This window comes from Cotesia typhae, unplaced genomic scaffold (genome assembly GCF_013202065.1).
Source record: "Cotesia typhae breed Kobodo isofemale line unplaced genomic scaffold, CoteBio_Ctyphae scaffold_121, whole genome shotgun sequence".
NCBI lineage: Eukaryota > Metazoa > Arthropoda > Insecta > Hymenoptera > Braconidae > Cotesia > Cotesia typhae.
The window spans coordinates 408,603-434,181 of NW_027423773.1; the positions used below are offsets into that span (position 1 = coordinate 408,603).

The 25,579-nt window shown below is 35.6% G+C and overlaps 4 protein-coding genes across 6 annotated transcripts; 3 read left to right on the plus strand and 1 right to left on the minus strand.

Moving 5' to 3' along the window:
* Positions 1-227: 227 nt before the first annotated feature.
* Positions 228-7,095, plus strand: Ptp10d (Protein tyrosine phosphatase 10D). 3 transcript variants are annotated; one of them, XM_074252575.1, is made up of 11 exons: positions 228-422; positions 648-848; positions 1,182-2,225; positions 2,335-3,584; positions 3,657-4,626; positions 4,715-4,910; positions 5,103-5,280; positions 5,360-5,870; positions 5,939-6,323; positions 6,534-6,622; positions 6,946-7,082. In XM_074252575.1, exons 2-10 carry the CDS (start codon positions 810-812, stop codon positions 6,587-6,589), a joined length of 4,629 nt encoding a protein of 1,542 aa, XP_074108676.1. In that variant the 5' UTR covers positions 228-422; positions 648-809; the 3' UTR covers positions 6,590-6,622; positions 6,946-7,082. The 3 variants fall into 3 exon arrangements, with proteins under 3 accessions (XP_074108676.1, XP_074108677.1, XP_074108678.1); XM_074252576.1 differs by having other exon boundaries at positions 6,534-6,626; positions 6,946-7,070; XM_074252577.1 differs by lacking the exon at positions 6,534-6,622 and having other exon boundaries at positions 6,946-7,095.
* Positions 7,096-8,581: 1,486 nt separating this feature from the next.
* Positions 8,582-14,698, minus strand: LOC141533605 (peroxidase). The gene is made up of 10 exons (XM_074252584.1): positions 14,480-14,698; positions 13,554-13,661; positions 11,769-12,137; positions 11,000-11,176; positions 10,427-10,819; positions 10,168-10,365; positions 9,660-9,813; positions 9,394-9,550; positions 8,959-9,325; positions 8,582-8,873 (listed from the first exon to the last, which is right to left on the minus strand). The coding sequence occupies exons 2-10, from the start codon at positions 13,633-13,635 to the stop codon at positions 8,653-8,655; spliced, it is 2,118 nt and encodes a 705-aa protein (XP_074108685.1). The 5' UTR covers positions 13,636-13,661; positions 14,480-14,698; the 3' UTR covers positions 8,582-8,652.
* Positions 14,699-17,013: 2,315 nt separating this feature from the next.
* On the plus strand, positions 17,014-18,786 carry LOC141533650 (uncharacterized). Its single transcript, XM_074252646.1, has 3 exons — positions 17,014-17,198; positions 17,277-17,385; positions 17,593-18,786. The coding sequence occupies exons 1-3, from the start codon at positions 17,139-17,141 to the stop codon at positions 18,213-18,215; spliced, it is 792 nt and encodes a 263-aa protein (XP_074108747.1). The 5' UTR covers positions 17,014-17,138; the 3' UTR covers positions 18,216-18,786.
* Positions 18,787-19,475: 689 nt separating this feature from the next.
* Positions 19,476-21,846, plus strand: LOC141533854 (potassium/sodium hyperpolarization-activated cyclic nucleotide-gated channel 1). Its single transcript, XM_074252945.1, has one exon. It carries the CDS (start codon positions 19,476-19,478, stop codon positions 20,556-20,558), a length of 1,083 nt encoding a protein of 360 aa, XP_074109046.1. The 3' UTR covers positions 20,559-21,846.
* Positions 21,847-25,579: the final 3,733 nt, after the last annotated feature.

The window sequence follows — 25,579 nt, forward strand, 5'->3', positions numbered from 1 at the left end:
TGTCAGAAATAATAACTTAAAAATTAAAAAATGGCGGCATCTGACAGCTAGCTTTAGAAGTTATTTTTAGTTTTATAGAATAAAAATAATAATAATAAAATTTATTATTATAATTATTAAGTGTCCCATTCCCAGTCGTGGGCGATTCTCTTATAAATAATTTTTTTATAAATTCTTGTAATTTTAATATATATAGTAATTATTGTTATTATTTTTATTACATACTTTAACTTAGTTGATAAAATTTTTGACAGATGATTTTTAAACTTAAAAATTTATAAATAACAATTAATAATAATAAAAAAAAAATTTTTTATACTTAAATTTTGTAAAAAATAAATTATAATTATTTATGATAATTAATGTGAAGAAAAAAAAAAGTGATAACGGTAATAAATAATAAAATTTTAAGTGTCAATATGGTAAGAAAAAATAATAATTATTAAATTGAATAAATAAATAAATTGTGTTGCAATAATATTTAATTGTTTTGTGTTATATATATATATTATATTGTAAGTAAAATGTAAAAAATGTAAAATGAAATGAAAGTTGGAATTTTTTTTTTTTTTTTAATGTATATTGTGTGTCTGTGAGTAGAAGTAAGAGGTAATATTTGTGCTGATGAATTATTACTGTCGTTTCAGGTAGCGATTAATGTTGATTGTTGTTCAATGGCTAAATTGAAGTTTTTAAAAACGGAGATTTCCGGGTACTGATTTTTTGGCTGACATTTTTTTGAAATGGTCAAGATAATTTGGGAGGGAGTTTTTTGAGAGAGTCTTCCTGTTTATTTCTGAAGAGATAGTATGAGCTGGAAGTTTTTTTTTATTATCTTTGGGATTCAGGTAATTTTAATAGTATTTTTAATTTTTGGTCTTAAATAATAATAATAATAATAATAACAATAATAATAATAATAATAATAATAATATTTCTAGACCATTACCTTAAGAAATGACAACTTCCCGCTTGACTGATCCAAAAACTTTCTCTAATCCTGACCTACAAACCTCCCCTCCTTAAATCACCTTCTCTATCTCCAACGACTCATTGTCCATCGACGGGACAGTACCTACTTGCTTCCCTAGGTCAAGAGCTTTCCATTAAATACCCACATGACCCCCTACTCCAGGAGGTTTTGTCCAGGAACTCTATAACTAACCAAACTTGTGCCCCAGGTATGGCGATCGGACTCAGCGGACCTGGCGATTGAGATTCCCGGGAACTTGACCCAACAAGGAACCTGGTACCGCCTGGATTACAATCCACCTGTCGGGGATCCACCGCCGAACACAAAGATTCCCGCGGTGGACATCGGAGACGTGATAAAGTTCCAGAACGGGTTGCCCGGGACCAAGTACGAATTCTGGCTATACTACAACAACGGTTCCTGGAACGACTGGCTGACCTGGACGGCGTCGATCACGACAGCTCCTGACCCTCCGTCGAACCTGACAGTCCTGGTGAGGAACGGGAAGACGGCAGTGGTCTACTGGTCGCCTCCTGCCCAGGGGAACTACTCTGGGTTCAGAATGCGGGTGCAGAGCTTCAACGACCTGTCGAACCCTCCGTCGACGACCAGGACCAGTGTGATCTCCTCCGACGCTATTCCGTACACTTTGCGTGACCTAACTCCTGGCGCCACCTACTCCCTCCAGCTGTTCACAGTTCTGGAGGCGAAGGAAAGCGTCGCTTACACCAGCCGGAACTTCACTACCAAGCCGAACACTCCGGGGAAGTTCATCGTCTGGTTCAGGAACGAGACCACCCTCCTGGTCCTCTGGCAGCCTCCTTACCCTGCTGGGATCTACACCCACTACAAGGTCAGCATTGAACCTCCAGATGCTGTCGAGTCTGTGTTCTACGTGGAAAAAGAGGGGGAACCTCCAGGTCCTGCTCAGGCGGCCTTCAAGGACCTGGTTCCTGGTCGGGCTTATAATATTTCGGTCCAGACTGTGTCTGAGGACGAAACTTCAGCTCCAACGACGGCTCAGTATAGAACGGTTCCTTTAAGGCCGTTGAATGTCACTTTTGACAGATCTTCGGTTACCTTCAGTAGCTTTAGGGTCTTTTGGAGTCCTCCAAACGGCAGCTCTGAGTTTGACAAGTATCAGGTTTCGCTTGGGAACAATAGGAGGGTTCCAACTGTTACTAGAAACAGGTATGAAGAGGACAGCACTTCTTGGGAGTTCCATGATCTAGAGGCTGGCAAAACTTATCAGGTAAGAATTTTAAGTAGAGGAATCTTTTGTTCTAAAATCGCGTTCCTTTGAATTATTTAAAAAACATCTTATTCCTAGAATTACTTTAACCTTTAAATTTCTTCTTCAGGTTGTCGTAAAAACCGTCTCAGGCAAAGTGACCTCCTGGCCAGCGAGCGGCGACATAACCTTAAAACCTCTTCCAGTCCGAGACCTGCGAGCGAGTATCGACGAGCGAATGTTGGAAGTATCCTGGCGCCCTGACAACGCTAGCATCCAGGACAGTTACCGTCTTGAATACCAGGAAGTAGACACCGCAAGCTCCGGCGACAGCAATACCCTGACGATCGAGAAGACCCGAGTAGTCCTGGAGGCACTTCTGCCGGGTCGTAACTACACCATAATCGTCGCAGCTATATCCAACAAGGTCGAGAGCAACGAGACGGTGATCTACCAGGTTACGAGACCCTCCAGCCCGATAATCGAGGACCTCAAGTCCATCGAGCGCGGATTGAATATCTCCTGGAAGTCCGACGTGAACTCCCGTCAGGAGAAGTTCGAGATCACTCACACGAGGAACGACACCGGGGAAAGTGCAACGACTCTCACCACCGAGTCACACATTATACTCGAGGACCTTTACCCTGGAGCTGGGTACGAGGTCAAGGTCTTTGCGATAAGCCACGGGTTGAAGAGCGAACCTCACGACTATTTCCAGGCCGTGCTTCCGCATCCGCCTCAGCACCTCAGGATTGATCGAGTCGACCTGGGGAATAAGTCCGTTCTAGTTCGCTGGAATCCTCCCATCAACTCCCTCTTTTCCGAGTATTCCGTCAAGTTCCGAACTGACGACTCCACATGGACAAGATTGCCCAGTGTTCGCAGAACCGAAGCTGAAATTTTGGAACTTACTCCTGGAGAGCGATATGTCATCCAGGTGAACACCGTCAGCTTCGGAGTAGAAAGTCTGTACCCTCTCCAGGTGAATCACACAGTCGCTCCGAACCCGGTGACGAATATTATCCCAATCGTTGACTCGACCAACGTTACCCTCGAGTTTCCCAGACCTCAAGGCAGGATCGAGTTCTTCACCTTCACCTGGTCCACAACCAGCGACCCTGGAGATGATCTTGAAGTTAAAAGCAAGAACATCTCCGGGCTGGAGGAGGATCCTGATAAGTTTGTCATTGGGAACTTGATTCCTGGAGTTGAGTATGTGTTCTCCGTCGCGACGACTTCTCATGATTTGGTGAGCGAGCTGACGAATGTCACTGCGAGGACTATGCCTCTGATACAGTCGGAGGTGGTCATTGTCGTTGATCAGGATGTTACTGATGCTTTGGCTATGAGATATACCAGAACTCCGATACAGATTTCGAGGTTAGTGATTTTATGTATGATTTTTATTTTCTGTACATGACAATAATTAATTCTAACCCTCAAATTTTCCAGGTTCAACTTGTATCGTTTCCGAATCAGCGACGACCTGAACACAACCACCGAGAAGCAGATCGACGACCCAGACACCAAAGTAACCTTCTCAAACCTAGTCCCCGGGCGACTGTACAACGTGACTTTCTGGACAGTGAGCCAAGGTGTATCAAGTCGTCCGCTGTTCCGGCAGGACCGGCTGTATCCACTACCGATCTCAGCTCTGCAAGAAGTTGAAGTGAATGCCACCTGGATAAGCTTGTCCTGGGACGTTCCGGCCGGGGAATTCGACGCCTTTGAGATGCAGTTCATAAACGGGGACAAGTTGATCCAGAATATAACCTCAACAAACCAGATTGTGATGCAGGATCTAAGACCCTGGCGGAACTATACCTTCACACTGGTGGTCTGTTCCGGGTACCATTCTAACCTCCACCTGAGAAGGAGCCACCCTGTCTCTGCCAGCTTCACCACCAGCGAGTCGTTTCCAGGGAGAGTCGAGAAATTCGACCCGACGGACATTCAGCCAAGTGACATCAGCTTCCAGTGGTTCCTGTCTCCAACGGGATTCAACGGTATCATCACCAAGTTCACGATCACCTATCAGCTAGACGGTAGCAAGCACACGGGAGCTAAGGACTTCAAGGCCAACGAGAACCAGGGCATGATCAAGGGACTGATCCCCGGAAAGACCTACGCCTTTAGCATCCAGGCCAAGACCAAAGTTGGGTACGGACCCGAGAACGTCTGGCGGCAGAAGATGCCCATTCTTGCACCACCGAAACCTCCCACCCAGGTTGTTCCTACTGAAGTTTGCAGAACTAGTTCCACGATCCAGATTAGGTTCAGAAAGAATTACTTCAGTGAGCAACATGGATCTGTGATTGCCTACACGGTTATTGTTGCGGAGGATGACAGTAAAAATGCTTCTGGGCTGGAAATGCCGAGCTGGAAGGATGTCCAGGCTTACAGTATTTGGCCACCTTATCAGGTTAGATTTTTTGTTCCATCAGAAGTTCCGTTTAAATCTTGTTCTATAAAAAAAACCTATCAAAATCATGTTCCATAAAAAATTCTAGGTTATGGAACCATACTACCCATTTAAGAACAGTTCCGTAGAAGATTTCACCATAGGAACCGAGAACTGCGATGGTAAAGTGATAGGCTACTGCAACGGGCCCTTAAAATCTGGATCGACTTACCGTGTAAAAGTGCGAGCGTTTACCGCTCCGGATAAATTTACCGACACTAGCTACAGCTTTGCAATTCAGACTGGTAAGTTTCATTGATTCCATATCTTTCTTTTGTTCCACTGTAACCTTAAAGCTAACCTAACGATCTGCTTTGCTTTTTAATGTCTCTAAGAAGGATTGCTGCTAATGGCAGCCGGTGAGCTTAAAGATCTATGTACCCACCACTCTCTTCAGTTCCGAGAACTCGGTTAACAATATTGTTCTTGTATTTTAGATAAAGACAACACTGCAATTATCGTTGGAGTCACTGTTCCTATTATTCTTCTACTGACCTTACTCGGGATCGGGCTGTTTGTCAGGCGACACCGGAATCAACTTAGAAAAATTGCGGAACCGAGAGCTGGAGGTCCGTCGGATAATCTTTCGCTTCCAGATAGTGTCATTGAAACAAGGTTTTACCTTAATCTTGTTCCTAGAACAATGTTCCTAAATTTTTTTCCTAACTAATAAAGACCATATTTTCTTCTACAGCCGACCAGTAAGAATAGAAAACTTCGCCGAACATTACCGAATAATGTCAGCAGATTCAGACTTCAGGTTCTCAGAAGAGTTCGAGGAACTTAAGCACGTAGGCCGAGACCAACCTTGTACAGCAGCAGATCTTCCATGCAATCGGCCTAAGAACAGATTTACGAATATCCTGCCTTACGACCACAGCCGGTTCAAGCTTCAACCGGTCGACGATGAAGAAGGCTCTGACTATATAAACGCTAACTATGTTCCGGGTCACAATTCGCCCCGAGAATTCATAGTCACTCAAGGGCCCTTACACTCGACCCGCGACGACTTCTGGCGGATGGTCTGGGAAAGTCATAGCCGCGCTATTGTTATGTTGACCAGGTGCATTGAAAAGGGCAGGGAAAAGTGTGATCACTACTGGCCTATGGATACTGGACCAGTTTATTACGGTGACATCTCTGTTACTATTCTCAACGAGACGCGGTATCCTGACTGGAGTATCACAGAGTTTATGCTTTGTCGGGTAGGCTTTTGTAACACAAATTTTTTTTCAACAAAAAAAAAAAAATAACAATTAAATTTTTTTACTAGGGTGAAGTAAAAAGAGTAATCCAGCACTTCCATTTCACAACATGGCCGGATTTTGGTGTTCCAAGTCCACCGCAAACCTTAGCGCGGTTCGTCCGAGCCTTCAGAGAACGAGTGCGTCCTGATCAGCGACCAATTGTCGTCCACTGTAGCGCAGGAGTAGGCCGCAGTGGGACATTTATAACCCTGGATCGAATTCTCCAGCAGATCCAGGTCTCCGACTACGTTGACATTTTCGGTATTGTTTGGATCATGCGGAAAGAGCGTGTTTGGATGGTCCAAACTGAGCAGCAGTATATTTGCATTCACCAGTGTCTCCTCGCGGTTTTGGAGGGTCAAGACACTACTGGCCCTCCCCGAGAAATTCACGACAACGCTGGGTTTGAAGGTAACCTCCATTTTTAATTCCATCCCTCTAATTACTTTTTTATTTTTCTGTCATTATTATTACTATTATTATAAACAATGTGTGCTAGGTGGCGGTGATTGTTTACTGTAATGTTGTATTTATTAATAATAATAATAATTATTATTATTATTACTATTATTATTATTATTATTATTATTATTATTATTTATAATGATACCTTGTACATAGAAAAAAATCGAAGCTCTCTGGATAATTCAGTGAACCAAGATGAAAAGGAAAGGTGATGGTCTTGTAGTCAAGACATCTTTATTTATTATGTGGGTAATAATAATTTCTTATCTAATTATTCGTTTTAGATATATTAGTTTCATTATTGCTTAAAAATTAATAGTTTGTGACTAATAATTAAAAAATTAAGCATGTACGTAGAAAAAAAAAAAAAAAAATTAGTTATTTGGGGATTGTTTGAAATTATTAGATTTAGTGCTTTTAATTTAGTTTTAATGAATTCTATGGTCATAATCAAAAATATATATTAAAATTTTTAAAATTGCACGGCTTAAAAAATAACACTGTACTTTTTAATATTTAACTTAATATTAAATAAAATGACTAAATTACTTGAAATAAAAAATTTCAGATGATGAAGGAATTGCTGAGTCAGGAATGTGAAGAATCAATTAACTGAGCTTTATCAACTATTATCAACCCGAGATTATAGAAAAAGAAAAAAAAAAAAAATAGCCTTCAAAGTTTATGATTTTGCTTGGAATTTATAATAATTTGTTGTCTGTTTTTTTTTTTTTTTTTTTTTTTTTTTTTTTTTCTTAATGGTCACACAAATCTCCGTCCAAAGAAACAAAAACTATGAGAGAAAAAGAAAAGAGTAAGTACATAACTTAAGTGGATTTGTGAAGTACTTAAAACTAGGGGTTTGCAATTATTTAAAAATAGCATTTTGGGGAAAGAATATCTTGACAAATTTTAATTGTTCAGGCAAAGAAAAAAAATCTTCAATACGACTCAAAATTTGCTCACCTCTTATAGAATGAAATTACCCACTATTATTGTTATTTTTATTATTATTATTTTGCACTAGCACATGCATTTTTTTAGATATTTATTTTCTATAAGTTAAAAATATTCATTGAGTAGCCAGATTATTATTATTTTATATTAATAATATTATTATTGATTTACGTAATTTGACCATAAATCAGTGAAACTTGATTGTTGCTAGAAGAATTTTTAATAATTAAAATTTTAATAATTACACATGTTCTAGGAACATTGTCCTAATACGTTCAAAAACTAAAAATTCTAAAATCTGACAGCCATCTAGTGACGAAAAAAATAAATAAAATTAATCCTAAGGACCAATTACTCCATTAATAACAATATTAAATAATATATTACTCACTCTGGCTACGAAAAAAAACTCAATTAAAAATGATGACAATTACTATAATTATTAATATTATTTTTTAATAAGTAACACTCGGACGTAATTAATAATTAATTAACGAAAAATCAATTAAATAAAAAATATATCGACTATTAATTATTATTATAAAAACAAAACTATATATTAAATATGTACATATCATTAACGAATCTTCACAAACACAATGTTATTAATTAATTTATTAATTAATTAATTAATTAATTAACTCATTATTGATTTATTAGCGTAATACTCTTGTTATCGTTGCTATATTTTTTATTAATTATTATTATTAACTATGGCAATTATTATCTCATTTTAAATGGTATTATAAATAGTATTTAAAAAAAAAAAAATAATTTTATTATTATTATTATTATTATTATATATAAATATAATTCCAGTGCCAATAATTGATTTTTAAAATCGGCACACGCGATTGAAGCCGCATATTTTTTATATAAAATTTTATTGATTTATATAATTGGTCACAAATGTCGTTAAAAAATAATTATTGATATTTAATCGAACAAAGTTTTTTTTTTTTTTTTTAATTATTATTAAAATCATGAATTAAAAAAAAAAAAAAAAAAAAAAAAAAGGACAAACATAAACAAAATAATGAATAATTGTATATGAATGGATCAAATGCGAATTATTATTTTAAAAAGCCTGTGATAAATTATATACAATTGTAAATTTATAATTTGACATATCAAATAAAAAAAAAAAAACATGTTTATAATAGGCTAAATTATTAACTTTTTTTAAAACATATTTTTACCTAATAATACTGGCCCAATTGTCATAAAATCAATTAAAAAACAACCAATTAAATGTTTTCAAAAGTTAAATTAATTTATTAAAAATTACAATTATTAATTATGAATAGCACTAATAATATCATTTCTTATAAAGAAGTCCGAGATTCTGTTGTTGATTGCCGACTTCAGGAGCATAATCTTTCCATAAATTAAAATCAATTCCAGGAATAGAATCACAGGATACAAGTGAATTCTTTTTAGACGGAAGTTCAAAGGCACGCCTTTGAATAGTCTTAATGCTGTTGGTGTTGTCGCACATAAACCTCGCTAAAGTAGCTTTACGGATTTCCCGCAATTGCTCTAGAAAATTTCACCTATTAAATTCAATTGCTAAAAAATAGGAAAATATTTTTAGAAAAAAAATAAAAAAAAAAAAAAAAATTACCTCGAGTGAAAGCAACCACCGGGTCCGGGGACTCAAACCAGAATCGGTCGCCCACGCGGGTCCGGTAGAACTGCTCGATAAGCACACAGAGGAAGGTAGGACCAGCGAGAGCGTTATCATTTACTTCTAAGCCCCCTCCTACTGAAAAGTCGACGTCATCCGGGTGCTCGTACAATTCCGAAAGTTTCTTGACATTTTCCGGGCTTATCAAGTCCTGTAAATCTGACCAAGATTTGGCGCGACGGAGCCCACAGAACTCGCGGTAGTCGTTGTAAGTTGCTAAGCCGTGGTCTCGCGCCCTCTGGATGTCGATTGAGCGCAAGTCACCGCCAAGACGGTCTCGGCCTCGAAAGAGGTACAGGGTTATCTGAAAAATTTGAAATTTAAGTTCAATTGTCTTAACTATAATTTGGAAAACATTGAATATTTACTTACTTCATGATCATAATATTCATCTCTAGCCTGCTCAGGCTGGTCCGAAAGTCCACGTGTCAAGTCATCTATATTATCTCCCTGTTCGATAATACCCGGTCGGAAAAACCAGTCGCTTATTCTCAGCAATCCTTTCGTTGACCTATTCTCCTGCACCAGTCTGGTAAATTAGACAACATATTCAAATATTACGTAGTACTGATAACAAACTTGACTATTGTATAATTTAATGAATTGTAAAAATATAGATAAGAAACAGTCAAACTTACTTTAAGTAACCGGCAATAAGCGAGTGAAAGACTCGGTAAGCACCATTAGAATGTTCGTTTAATACAGTTGGGTCGATATTTGGATTGTAATCGTTTACATACTGGTCATCGGGGATATCATAGATTATTTTATACTTCAATGCATTCTCTAGCCCTGTAATTTAATAATATTAAATTCATTTTTTTAATTATTTAATCACGGAATGTATGAATGTGAGACTATTATTTGCCGATAATTTGGAAACGGTTAGAGATAGAATAAAATTATCTCAGTACAATATTGTAGAGGAGGAAATTCTCTAACTGATTTGTCTGAAAAAAAAATTTTTTAAGATCAGCCGTTCAAGAGTTATGAGGCTTTTGAAAAAAGCGCGGGAAAACACGATGTGAATTTTACGGTTTTTCGAGTCTTCCACAATTTTTACCGATAACTCCGATAACTCGGAGCTGGTTAGAGATACGGAAAAATTATATCAATACAAAATTATACAGGGAGGAATTTTCTTACCAATCATCGGTGGCAGCCACTCGTAGTACGAGATCTGTTGATATTCACCAATAGCAATGCGCCTTGCCTCCTGATAAATAGTCTCGTCACTCCAGTGAGGATTAATCTTGGCAAGATTGGTCGCTATTCTATTGTGCTCGCGAAGTAAAAGCACCTGAAGGACCGTTAGCTGGGGATTCTGGTTAACGCGGTTGTCACCTGTAAATTTATGTCTTATTATTGAGATCACCCCGGGAAAGTTAATACCTCGAGCACTTACCAGCTTCGTAGCAAATGTCACTCGGTCTCTCAATGACACATTCCTCCGAGGCGTTTCCCGGCGGCAGCCATTCTCTTTGTCTTCTAACCTGGGACCTCAGCTTGCCTCCCTGGAACTTGCGCAATTTCGCCGCCTGTGTGTCCGAGGATCCGTATACCAGAGATAGATCCAGGAACTGGGTCACCTGGGTCACTTGGTCAGCTGGCTTCTGGTGACCGAAACAACCGCTCGGAATCTCGAAATCCGGCGCTGATCGGGTAAATGTCAGGCATTGAGTTGATGGCGGATAATTTGGGTCGTTAGGTCCAACTATTATCGGGAAGCATGATGGGTCCTTTAGATTCTCAGTCACTAATTGGTTGTCGTTGGTGCAACATTCGACTGATGGCATTTCTGTAAGATTTTTTGGAGAATTTTTTATATAGAACTTAAAAAGTCCCTATAAGACCTAAAATTTTTAGGTTGAACCTAAAATTGTTTTTTTTTGATGAAAAAAATTACATAGAAATTCCCCCATGGAACCTAAAAAAATTCCCCATAGGACCTAAAATTATTTTTAAAAATAAAACTTACTTAACATTGGCTTAGTTACTAATTCAGCCATATCATGTGTAATAATTTGGCCCCACTGCATCAGCGCTAGGGTCCATTTTGGGTCCTTCACCCTCAATTCAGGAAACAATGTGTAACTTAATAACCTGCTGCGAGGCAAAGCGCGACCACTTTTTGCTACCGCTGGTTGCCAAATTCCTACAGAAATTACATAAATAATAAATCTATTTAAATTCCTTTCATTTTTTTTTTTTTTAATTTTAATATTTATAAAATATAAATATTTTTTTATATTGACTTTAACATCCAAAATGCATACATATAACGATAATTATATTGATTAGAATTGTAACAATGTCGCAATTACATAATTTTTGTTATGCTGCATATGATTTCTCGTGTTTATTGTGTCAGTACTGTAATTATCAACTTTTTTTTTTTTTTTTTTTTTTTTTCTTAATTAGACCATTAATTTTGTTTGCTTAGTAATTTTTATCACTTAGATTAATATACATAATAAGTGAAAATTAAATAAAATTTTTTTTTACTAAGCCTTGGAATTTTCAAAAATTTTCCAAATCTTTAAAAATAAATAAATTAAAAAAAAAATAATTGTCTGGAATATTTTAACAAAATAACAAACTATTATCGAGAAAGTATAAATTTTTTTCTTCCTCAAAGATTTTCTCGAGTTTCTAAACGGTGATTTATAAGATTAATAAAAGTAAATAATTCTATATACGTTAATACAAATAAAATTAAAAATAAAAACAAATATGAATAAATTTACCGTCAGAATAAATCGGCGGCAACAGTCGTGCGTAACGCGTGTTTGCCATTCCCCATCCAGGATTTTCTAAATTATTACACGAACCATCGATAGTACGGTACGGTAACTTCTGCGTACACGTTATCGGAGGAGAGCTGTCGCATGTCCATGGCCTCTCATGATTATTATTATCATTATTAATCTTAACAAGATTGTTTGCGTCTTGATTAAAATTATAATTTAAATTGTAGACCGGAAAATTGAGAGGAGTTTGGATGAACTGGAACTTGGAGTTAATTAGAGGGTTAGTCGAGGGGTTCAGGTAGTTCTGGATCAGCGATACGAAGTTCAGGTAGCTCCAGGAGTTCCCGACATTGCTCTGCAATGTATCTGAAGAATAAAATTTTTTATTGAAAGAAAATGATCGATTTTTGGAAAATTGACGGATACATCTTGACGGACAAAGCTTGATAACATGGAAACGGTTGAAAATACGGAAAAATTATCTTAGTACAAAATTGTATAAAGGGGAGAATTTTTTATCAAAAGTGTACAAAGAAAATTTTTCTAACGTCAACCGTTCAAGAGTTACAGGTAATAGGAAAAATCGCGAATGAAAAAAATTTTAATTATTTTTTTATTCAAATTAATTTTTGGAAAAGAATAAAAAAAAATTTCTCAGAGGACTGATAGCGCTGGAGAATAATAGTCAAAGCGTGAAAGTAGTTATTGTAAGTACAAAATACGATAAATTTCTATCCCAAGTGTTAACTTTTAAAAAATTGGGTCTTTTATAACTGCATCAATCATCCAAGCGTCTTTATTCTTTATTTATTTATGATTCATTATCACTGGTTATTATTTCCGGCTTTCAAAATTAACCGTCTGACATTAATAGTCGTGTCTAAAGTTTATCATTGACTGATTAGTTTTCGTATTATATTCAAAAGCAGAATAATCATTTAAATTCGTTATTCCCCGAGGGGTGGCCGACTTTTGCCACGTTTTTTTGTTTACCTTTTCTTTACACCGAACCATTAACAGATGAAAGTTTATTCCTAGATCGAAATCAAGGCACTGATCACATTGAATACTTTTTTTTCATCAAGATTCAATTTATATTTTTAATTTTGCAATTTGCAGTTTTTCCCTACGCCTGTAACTCTTGAACGGTTGACGTTAGAAAAAAATTTTTTCAAACAAAATCATTAGAAAATTTTCCCCTCTGAAACTTTGGACTGGAACAATTTTCCCGTATCTCTAACCGTTTCCGAGTTATCAGCAAAAATTGTGAAAAACTCCAAAAACCGCAAAAGTCAATTTGTATTTTCCCGCGCTTTTTTCAAAAGCCTGTAACTCTCGAACAGTTGGTCCTAAAAATTTTTTTTTCAAATACTTTTGATAGAAAATTTCCCCCTCTACAATTTTGTACTGAAATAATTTTCTTGTATCTCCAACTTTTTCCGAGTTATCAACAAAAATTAAAAAAAAAAAAAAAAAAAAAAAAAAAAAATTTCAATCTAAATAACATTTCATTAATTTTTTTATTAAAAAAAAAATTTTTTTGAATAAAAAAAAAAAAAAAAAAAAAAAAAAAAAACAATTGCACCGGTAGGTCATTCAATTTCACGTTCATTAACATCAGAGTTGTTCGTAAAAAAAATTCATTGAATTTTTTAGCTTGTATGAAAGAAAATAATTACATTTAAAAAAATTTCTCCTTAAATGGAACAATTACGCATGCAAATTTAATCCTAGACTAGATAGTTTATACAATTAAAATTTATTAAAAAATTTTGTACTTACCTGTAGAAGTAGCCGGAGGTACTTGTAGACCGCATACGTTATTAATCCACAAGAAGGCAGTTATTGAAATAGACGCTCGCATTTTATAATTGACTCAAGTTAAAGTATCTGTAAGTGAAATAAAAGTTTCTGTAATTTTAATAGTAATTTATGTAGACCGGTAATTGAAATAAAGTTTAAGGTGAAAGGAAAAGTTTTAACTCTCATGGATTATAATTCGCGTACAAGGATTCTGTTTTTTAACAATTGTATCGCTTTAGACATTATGAGCTACTGTAAAAAAAACCTAAAGTATGCGACATTGACAAACTAAGTCATACCTGGTGATTATCGGCCAGGAATTCCGCATAGATTGCTTAAATTACGCCAATCACGTTCTTTATCGCGAGTTTTTTTTTTTTTTTTTTTTTTTTTCTAATTCACGGTTTCTTTTAATAGCTTGTAACTTTTGAAATATTAATTTTAAATATTATTTTCATTATCATCCATAATTCTTAATTATAATATGTATTAATTTAAAAAAAATATTTTCGGCATACTTTTGATAGGAAATTTCCCCCTCTACAACTTTGTATATAAATAAATTTCTTCTATCTCTAATCGTTTCCGAGTTATCATTAAAAATTGTCAAAAAGTTGAAAAAACCGCAAAAGTCAATTTCTGTTTTCCCGCCTTTTTTTCAAAAGCCTGTAACTCTCGAACAAGTTGGTCCTAAAAAAATTTCCTTCAAATACTTTTGATAGGAAATTCTCCCCTCTAAAATTTTGTACTAAAATAATTTCTTCCTATCTCCAATCGTTTCCGAATTACAATAAAAAAAATTAAAAAAACTTCCTAAATTCACAAATTTTTATCAAAAATTCCAAAAAGATTTTTTTTTTAATTGTTAATTTTTAATAAAAAAAAAATAAAATAAAATAACTCACCCCATAGAGCAGGTATGTCCTGGTGTGACTAAAAGCAATAACTGAGCGGCTGGCCGATTAGTAGGGGACTTATAAACAACCGGAGAAAGTCCATATTTGTAGTTGATTTAATCGCGGGAATAATTAACAACAACAACAACAGCAGGTATATTTAGCATTTACTATCTTATTTACAATTGACTCAGTTTTATCTAAATCGCGGAATTCAGTGATTAGCTTAGTCCTCGCTAACACCTTGTTTGGTTGTTAAATTACCTTTTTTATTTTTGTTTACTATAACTTCATGAAAACAATAAAAATGATTCTTAATAAATAAATAAATATATCGTTCATTCAATAATTCAGAAAATTTTTTATTTTGTTATTTATTAAACGTAATAATTGATTGTGATCTTTCATTGATTAAAATTGATAATTATCAATTATTTTTAGACTTTTATCAAATAATACATATTTTTATTTTTTAGGTACAGACATATATAATTGTAAATTAATCAATAAATTAAATAAAAACTGTTGAAAATAGCAATGATACTGTAGATGCAATGATGTCGGGACATATTACCAATGCTTGGATATAGTGAAGGGTCAATTTTATAACCTGAGGTACTGATGGTAATTTTGGGTATTAATTAATTATTTCACAAAACAAAACACAATTGCAATGATTTTAAGCGAATGATATGATTTGGGTAGACATCAGTAGCCCACAATCCGATTACCCAGATCTAACATTGGACAGAATAATTTTACCAGAATTGCGCTTACCCAGATTTCTGAAATACAGTACATCGTTTACCCAGAGTTTCTCTTACCCAGGCATCCGTTAGCGCAGAAGATCGTTTACACAGGCATCCATTCACACAGGTTTCTTTTGCCCAGACTTTTGAATTTTATCTTGGTAGTTCAATACAATTATAGTAGATGACGACAACATGATCAATTATGATTTAAAATTATGAAATAGGTTGGTAGCCAAAAGAGGAGCCGAATCTCAGAGAGCGTTTGGGTAATGTCACGGTTACCACAGTGACAATAAAGTGTGTTAGTTAAAGTTTTTATTAAATGGAGCGAATTAATTATTTAGAGGATAATTTAAAATTGAACCACAATAAAATCGGTAAGTAATTATTATTATTATTATTATTATTATTATTATTATTATTATTATTATTATTATTATTATTATTATTATTATTATTATATTATAATGTTATAATTTTTTTTATTCATTATCAATAACACAGAAAAGAAATTAATTGAACAAATTAAACAAATTAATTGAACAAATAAAACAAGTAGTCCAAATTGAAATTTTTAGATATAATTAACGATTAATTATTTTCATTTTCTTGTGATAATTGTTCAACATAAATGTCATTCCCTTCTGAGTTGATATTATAATGAGTTGATTGCACTGGCATATCGGTCCTAACCTTGAAATCAAGTTTTTCCATTGTCCCAGCAACCAGTGTTGATTTAAAAAATTTTTTCAGCATTTATGAATTTTAAATCATAATTTATGGCGGTTTTACAAACTCGGTCACGCCTCTACCAGCTATCAATGGAACATGTGGATGGCAAACTTTAACTTAATTATTATTATAATTTTCCATCTCAACCGCCACGAGAAAAATACTGTGCATTATTTATTTATTTATCAGATTAATATTATTGAGGTGTACTCTTATTATCTTAATAATTAAATATACATTTATTAAAGGTTAATTCATTTGATTTTTATTATTTAGTTAAAAATAACTATAAATTGATCATGTTGTCGCCATCTACTATAATTGTATTGAACTACCAAGATAAAATTCAAAAGTCTGCCCTGATAGCCACGTTACCTATAACTTACTGTCAATCTACGTCCGCAATTTGAAGCAAACTTGACGGAAAGAGTTGGCAAAGCGAGCGATTACCTATTAGTTACCTATAACTTACTCTGCAAATAGACGTCAAAACTTGCTATACAAGTATTTCCTTCAAATTGTAGTAAAGTTGAAAGGAAATTTAACTACAAGTTTGATTGTTAACTTGTATTCAAGTTGCGGCCGTAGATTTCCGTCAATTTGCTTACAAGTGTTGTTGAAAGAAGAATTACCGCCCACTTGATGTATAAATTAACCGTAACTGCTGGAAGTCAACACTTACTGAGAAAGCGCTGGCTATCAGGGTGGGCAAAAGAAACCTGTGTGAATGGATGCCTGTGTAAACGATCTTCTGCGCTAATGGATGCCTGGGTAAGAGAAACTCTGGGTAAACGATGTATTGTATTTCAAAAATCTGGGTAAGCGCAATTCTGGTAAAATTATTCTGTCCAATGTTGGATCTGATGGGTAATCGGATTGTGGGCTACTGATGTCTACCCTATGATTTTGTAAACAAAAAATTAAATTTTATCGATGGTCGATAAATTACAAAAATAAATTACCGACACTCGATTGGGCTTTGCGTACTTTGTATTTCAAAGAATAGGGGGCGCTCCAAGCTGCAAATTAGTAAAAATTCAAAGCCTATAGGTGGCAAAATCAATCGCGAGTATGTTTGTGTTTTGCAAAATAATTAATTACAATGTGATTTGTCGTTAATAATTTAATTTCATGCTTCAGAAATTGTTTTAAGTGTTTAATAGATATTATTAATAATAATAATAATGAGTGCAAATAATTTTTTATCAAACCCTTTTGTTATAAAAATAGAAAAAATACCTGCGGTAGGTTATGTTTACATTTTTTTTACAGTTTTTAACAAACTTGTTGAATTTTACTAATTTTTCCGCGTTTATTTCCAGGAAATCGGGGAAAATGGGCAAAAGGAACTCTGTGAAGAGTACCCTATTGATCTTGAAGAGATGAAAGTCGAAGGAGATCAAAATACGATTTCTGACAAGATAAATCATGGTAATCCTTAATTATATATTAATTCGGGGTTTTTCGCGGTTTTTTTAAATAGCTCTAACGCTCAAACGGTTGGCCTTAAAAAATTTTCCATGAATACTCTTGATATGAAATTTCCCCCTCTACAATTTTGTACTGATATAATTTTCTCCTATCTCTAACCGTTTCCAAGTTATCACAATTTTTTCACAACATCTACAATTTTTCCAGATATTAATTGTGAAGACGAAAATTCCGAGAAAATTTTCGTCGTGGACGGAATAATCTGCGAAGAAAAGTCTGGAGAAGAGTTTTTCGGTAAAAAAAGTGACATAAAGTACAAATGTAAGTTCTGCAACAAAGAATATTCGAAATACTACTTAAAGGAGCACCACATGACTCACACGGGGGAAAAGAGGTACAAATGCGAGCAGTGTCCCTTGAAATTCCTCCGGAAAAGCAACATCAACAAGCACATGCTCACTCACACGGGGATTAAGCCGTACCAGTGTGACATCTGCTTGTCGAAATTCTGCGGAAAAGTCAGCCTGAGCAGACACATGATGATCCACACCGGGGAGAGACCCTTCCAGTGCTCGATTTGTCCGTGGACATTCCGTAACAAGAGCACCATGCTCAGCCACAAGGCGCTCCATTACGCCGATTGCGTTATCAAACCCTTCCAGTGCGATTTTTGCCCCCTTAAATTCCGGTACAGGGGCGATCTTAACCAACACAAGTATGTCCATGCCTCGGAAAAACTGTTTCAATGTCACGACTGTGGAACAAAGTATTTTTCTAAGAAGACTCTAAGAGCTCACAACCGCAAAGTTCACCAAAAAAAGGAAAGTTGAGGTTTTACCTATTCGAGGTTTGTTATAAGCTTGTAACTCGAGAATGGTTGATCTTAAAAAAATTTTCTCAAATCATAATTGATAGGAAATTTTCCGCTCTACAAATTTGGACTCAAGTAATTTTGTCCTATCTCTAACCGTTCTTGAGTTATCATTAAAAATTGTCAAAAACTCGAAAAAACCGCAAAAGTCAATCCGCGTTTTCCCGCGCTTTTTTCAACAGCCAGTAACTCTCGAACAGTTAGTCCTAAAAAAATTTCTTTGAAACACTTTTGATAGGAAATTTTCCCTTCTACAATTTTGTAGTGAGATAATCTTTTCGTAAGTCTAACCATTTCCCAGTTATTAGCAATAATCGTTTAACTTCTATATTTTAAGCTTATTTATTAATATTCTTTTAATTTTTGTACAATAATTTATTTTTAAACTAAAAATTGTAAATAAAAACAAAACAAAAAAAAAAAAAGAAATTCTATGAATTTATATATTATAAGGATAATCCTAAAAAATGGTCCTGTGGCGCCATCTGTGAGAAAAATTGATACTTCCATTTTTGATCAATAAAAAAAATCATCTTCTTACCGACACTTACCGACAAAAATAATAAAAACCTCTCTCTTAACCTTGCCAGCTGATAAAATCCTTGTCTGCTTACCCAACAAATCAAAACAAAAGCCAATAACTGGCAATTAACATGCTACTAAACCACGACTGCGAATTATTTTCATCAGTCCTCCCTCATCCTCACCGCAGTAGATTAAAAAAATGGGTGTTTACCTTCCGGAAGATCCTGATGGCCTCAACGAAGAATCCACGAGCGCACCGGTACCTAAGGAACCACAGCGCAATCTTGGCGGAGAAGCGTCAGCAAATCAGGAGCAACATGTGGATGATCCACCCGTTTAGTATTTTTCGTCAGTGGTGGGACTTTTTGATGATAATCCATCTGACAGCAAGCTTGTTGCTGGTTCCGTATAAAGTCTTTGATATTCATCGCTTAGAACCAACCTGGCCATTTTTTAAGAATTATTTGTTGGGTGTTTGCTGCATGGATGTTGTTATCAACTTTTTTACTGGGTGAGTTTCTTGTCCTAATCCTTAGATTCTGATCCTAGTCCTAGTTTCTAGTCCAATCTCCAACATACTAACCCTCCCTTCTCTTCCAGATTCTACTCCTCGGGCCAAGTGGAACTAAACCTCCGTAAAATCGCCTCGAACTACTTCCTACCCAGCATCTTTGACATCCTGGGCTCCTTTCCAATGGACCTGTTCTTCCTGACCCGTAACTCCCCATCAGTCTCTAAGGAACTAGCCAGCTGGCTGCATATCTTCCGCATAATCTCCGCCAGACGCTACCTGATAAAAATAGCAGAAGCGTACGACGTTTCAGCCATCTACTTCGGGCTTTTCAGCTTCGTTCCCTTGCTGATGATAACGCTCCACTGGTTGGCCTGCAGCACCTGGCTGGTTCCCGTGGCAATGACATCATTCTCCGAAATCCGTCAACCAGTTCCACAATCCTGGATCAACCAGAACTTCCTCTGGGAGAAAACCGGAAACGAAGCTTACTGGGCGACTCTCATCCGAACAGTGACCATTCTAACGAGATCCGGAGTCCTGACCAATGAGATGCAGACCCCTGAGGACCAGTACGTTGTCGCGGTTCTGCAGAGCATCAGCATGCTGGTCCTCTGCTGGATAGTCTGCCACGGCATGCGGCTGTATAAATCAAGGAACTCCTCACAGCTAAAGTACGCAACAGCTGTTGCTCAGTTGAAGAAGTACATGAGCTACAAGCACCTGCCAGAGCTCGCTCAGAGAAGATTCTTGGTCTACTACGAGTTCAGGTTCCAGAAGAGGTTCTTCAGGGAGCAGGAGATCCTCAGCACCCTGTCCATCCAGATGAGACAGGAGATCAGAATGCACGCCTGCAGAAAGCTGGTAGAGAACGTCGCGTTCTTCAACAACCTGCCAGTTGGTCTGCTAGCCAGAATCGTCAGCCACCTGGTTCCTGAAGTATTCCTGACCAACGACGTGATCGTCAGGGCAAACATGCCAGGCGACTGCATGTACTTCATTGCCACAGGCACTGTTGCCATCTACGGAATCTCCGGGACTGAAATCTGCCACCTGGAAGACGGAGCCCACTTTGGAGAGATTGCCATGGTGATGCCTAATGAAAGACGGGTTGCTACCGTGGTGGCTGTCGAGGTCTGTGAGTTGTACAAGCTGGAACGGAGCGACTTCATGAGGACTATTTATCCCTATCCGGTTCTCTGGGAGAGGATCAAGAAGATTGCCGTGGAACGGCATGAAAAAACCCAGACTATTGATGGAAGGTAGTGATGATGATGATGATGATGATGATGATGATGATGCTGAAGGTCTTAGCTTGGATTTCTGGCTAGTCTGACACCTGGAAAGTCTATAAATTGGTGATATTCTCGCGGAACAAGAGGGTTCGGCGTCGGAGCTTAAAACAATGCGCAGTAATCGTCGGGGTGTGGCCAGTGTAATGTATTGCTGATTTGCGGAGAAAACCCAGATACAACAGAGAGTCATAACAATAGGTAGTGTTGTAGGCAGGCTGGCAGGTAGACGCTGAGAGGGAGTAGAATCGGTTTGTGAAAGCCGAGAGCTACCAAGCACGCGCATCTACCGCCGCTACAATGTCCAGCCCTCTTATTGTCATATGCGCGAGCATTGTCATCCTCTGCGCAGCTATTGTCACCAGGTACGCTCCATTTTAAATTCCAGTCGCCCAATCCGCGACCCCACAGCTCCATATTTTCACACTGAATGCTCTAAAGGGTCACAGTAGTAGGATCAACCACCTAAACCTTGATATGTCAGCTTAGAATCATCCTAAAGTCATTTAAAGTCAGCAAGAGGTCATTTTCCTCCTAATCACATCTCAAGGTCATTTTTCAGTAGCTTCAGGTGACTTCAGCGGCTGAATTCTCGGTCTTCAGGCCAAATAACTGATCAGCCAAGGTTTTTTAACAGCTTTCTGGCTTCTGGGTGCTAGGAGACACATCCAGGTGCTGCCAGATCTGCTGGAAATCTAAGCTAGGACCTTCAGCTTCCAAGATTACCAGATTAGGCGCTTGATAATCTAGTTCCAAGCCCTGGAGGGCGGTTTGATTATCAATGGTATGGATTCTGGGCAGAATTATCAACGCAATTAACAATTCCAGCTTGTCAGCACAGTAGTCCAGAGTCCGATTGGCCAATAGGTGGCTCAGGTATTATTAATAACAACACCGGTTGATAGATACGTTTGTTACATAATAAAAAGTTATTAACAAGACTGGAGCGGGTTTTGGATTTTATCGAGCCCAGAGCTGCTGCTTGCGTCTGTACGAGCTGGTGCTGGCTGCTGCACAAGAAACCGGTCGATACTCTGCGGGCTACCGGTTTGCTGTCTCGCTTCTGTGCCGCAACTTAGCTACTCTCTCTCGCGGTATCGTCCCGTACTTATCAGCTCGCCGGGGATACCACCCAATTTTGCTTAATGCCCTCCACTCACTCAGTCTATTAATTATTTATGAAGACTATTTGGAGAAACATATCAGTAACAGTGATAACAGTGATGATAATGACTGATAACTGTTTTGTGACGCTGCCAGTGTAATCGATGATGAATATAAATAAATATGAATTTTTTTTTATCCGACTTGTTTATTGTGACACTAAAGATATTACGGTCTGTTGCGGGTATTGTTAGCACGACTATGATGGGGCCTTTTTATGGACCGCAGGGGGCCAATAGAGTGATGTCACGTCACGCATCATTTAACGATTGTTCTGTCACTGGTTGATTATTAAAGAGACAGGGTGGAAGTTATTGTCGAATTTTTTTTTCGGTATTTTTCATCGATTTTGCTAAAGATTCCGGTTATACTTATTGTTTCTATGACCAAACTACCCCTCCGATCAACTTCAAATTTTATGTACATCCTCCTTAAGACCCCTATTATCATCCTTTAAGCACATTTTGACCTACGATAATTTTTTTACACCCTCCCCCCTCTCCAGAACAATTAAAAAGACCAAATCTTGAATTTGCAGCTTAGATCACTTACATTATTGGTTCTTATGATCAAACTACCCCTCAGATCAACTCTAAATTTTATATACACTCTCCTTAAGACCCCTGTTATCACACTTTAACGGCATTTTAACCTACTGTAATTTTTTTACACCCTCCCCCCACCCTAGAATAATAAAAAACCTCAAACGCTGCGCCTAGTACTCAAAAACCTTTATTTTTTCAGAATTCATTCCACACATTAGACAGGCGGTATAAATTTAACAGGATGATAGGATAAAAAAAGATAACAGAAACTAACGAGCTTGTGACGTAGTGAGTTAAAAACCGTCAAAGGAGCAGCTCGGAGTTTCTGCAATTCATCTTTAAAACGTTATAACTCACCCTGATAGACACGGCATATACGCGATTATCTCGACACCGTTAAAGCCAGACATTCATCGCTACTGATGCATAGTCGAAATCTACACGATGCGCATCCTGACGCGTCATTTGCCGACTCATCCGCAGTTTTAATTAATACACACCCCTAAGCACACCGCAACCCTTTCTACGCTTTTTAACCCCCTTCCCCCCTCTCGTTCACCCACTCTCTTTCTCTTTTTGAGCGTTTGCCCACTCTTTTTTTTTTTTTGTTGTTTGCTCAGGAACGGTGAATTTATCATTGTAAATTGTTAATGAGTTTGAGACTTTCTCTTTGTTATTACGTTATTTATATATATATATATATATATATATATATATATATATATATATATATATATATATATATATTTATTTATTCAACGTATATGTATAAGGAGCTTCCTTTAAAACTTTCTCGACGCAAAAACTATTGCGTAAATGTAAATTTAATTATATTCCGAGTAAATTAAAAAATAAAGACAATAAATTACAAAAAAAAATTTTTTTTTTACGAGCAATGGCTTTTGTTAAATTGCACTGTATTTTCTTAAATATTGACATTTTTAAGATAATAAGGTCATCTTGATGTTACAAACATCGAGAGCTTTCATTTGAGTACCCACTTGCATTATTTATATATTTTTAATATATACATGTATATAATATATATAAATATATGAAATATATGAAAATTTGATGTGGGTACTCAAATGAAAGGTCTTGATGAGTGCAAGTTCGGGATGAACTTAGATTTTTAAAAATGCCTATAGTTTTTAAATTAAATTTTATTTTTAAAGCCAAGTACTAAAATTACTTGGCACATAATTAAATTTTTAAATTGTTAAAAATTTTTTTGACAATTGTAAATAGAAAAAGTAATTGTTAAAAAGTATTTATTATTAGAATTAAAAAATAATATTGTTAGACATTAAAAGTATATATATATATATATATATATATATATATATATATATATATATATATATATATATATATATATATATATATATATATATATATATATATATATATATATATATATATAGTGAAGGGATGGTGACCACCCGGTGTGCGCGACATGTGAATTAATTATTTGTTTTAATATAAAATCCACGGGGTGTGATTTAGTTGGCTGCTACAGGGGCAAGTGGATGTAGCCGAGCGCATAAACAAGTCGATGTCGTGTTGTTATCCCAAGTGTAGACGGGGTGGGGGACAAACTGTACGAGTCGTCCTGTTGGACAAAGAGAGCCTATAAAAGGGTCCGGGGGTGACAGGGGAAAGAAAAGGATATATGTAAGTAAAGTAACAAGTTGTTGCATGCAAGAATATTTAAAATAATAAATAAAAAAAAAAAAAAAAAAAAAATAATGTATGTATTTTACATGCGATGTCTTTTGAATTTTTAAGGGAATTTTATACTTGGCCAATTGTCCAAATTACTCGTGAGATTTCTGTGGGGTAGACAACTAATCACTGGATAATGTTAATATTATACGACGCCACAATACCTTTTATTGTAATGTAAGGCGAGTGTGTGAGTTTGTAAATGACCAGAAGGACGGTAGGCTATGGATAGGATAGGACCAGACGACAATGAATCACGGGGAAGATGTATTAACATCTTACATGCAATCGTAGATATCTTTTTAAATTCATGGAATACTTTTTCGATTTTTATTTTTTTTTTTTTTTTGATAATTAAATACCTTTTTTTTATGCTAATTTATTATAATTAAGGTTTTGTTATTTTTTTGTGCCAAGTACCTACATTTTTAATGCCAAGTACTTATTAAAAACAATTACTCAATTTTTAAACCAAATATTTTTAATGTATTGTGCCAAGTACTTTTTAATATATAGTGCCAAGTATCTTAATTTTTAACGCCAAGTACTTTTAATTTTTTTCTTTGAAATTGTTATTAACTATAGACAGTATTTTTTTACGCCAAGTAATTTTTAAATGAAAATATTAACATATATACAGTATTATAAAAAAAATAAATAATATGATTAATTTGTATTAAAGATATAGTTGTGGATATTGATAATTCAAATGAAATTCTTTGGTGTTGATAAAACTAGCAGAGCGTTACAGATAGTTATATAGAGACTGATAAATATGCCGGTAGTCGAGCTTGGGAATGTTAATCACCTATCAGACTAATCTCGATAAAAGTCAACCTGGGTATTTATGTAAACATTATTTTTATTTCTTATTATTTTTGTATATTAAGAATTAAATAAAGGATATTGCTATACTACTTTTTTTTTTTCTTTAATTAAGTGACAGGTAATTTTATTTAGAAAAATTACTACCCACTTTATTATATATTTATTTATGCCAAGTAGTTTATTAAAAGTACTTGGCGTAAAAAATATTAAAAATTTACTTGGCATTATAATTTATAAAAAAATTTTTTTTTTAATAATTAAAAGTTAGTTTTATAAAAATAATTAATTGTACATTTAAGTAATATTTTTTTAATAAAATTACCTTGTGCAACTAAAAAAGAAAAACAAGTAAAATAGGTATTATGGTTTATTAAAGAAAGTCTAAATATATATATATATATATATATATATATATATATATATATATATATATATATATATATATATATATATATATATATATATATATATAATAAGAAACAATTCGTTTAAAAGTAAGAGAGGTGAAGCAGCTTTGCGATGCAGCAATCTAACCGCGTTGATTAGAGTCGTATGTAAAATCAAGAACCGGATTCCAAGAACCTGTTTCCATGTTCACGTAAGATCCCCAGAGTAATCGACTGACGGATCGGCGACCGTTCGAGTCACCGACCCCAAACCTCCGCAACTAGCTACGATTATTTCTTTCATACAATATATTAACAATAAATACCTAAATTTTGAACTCACTAGA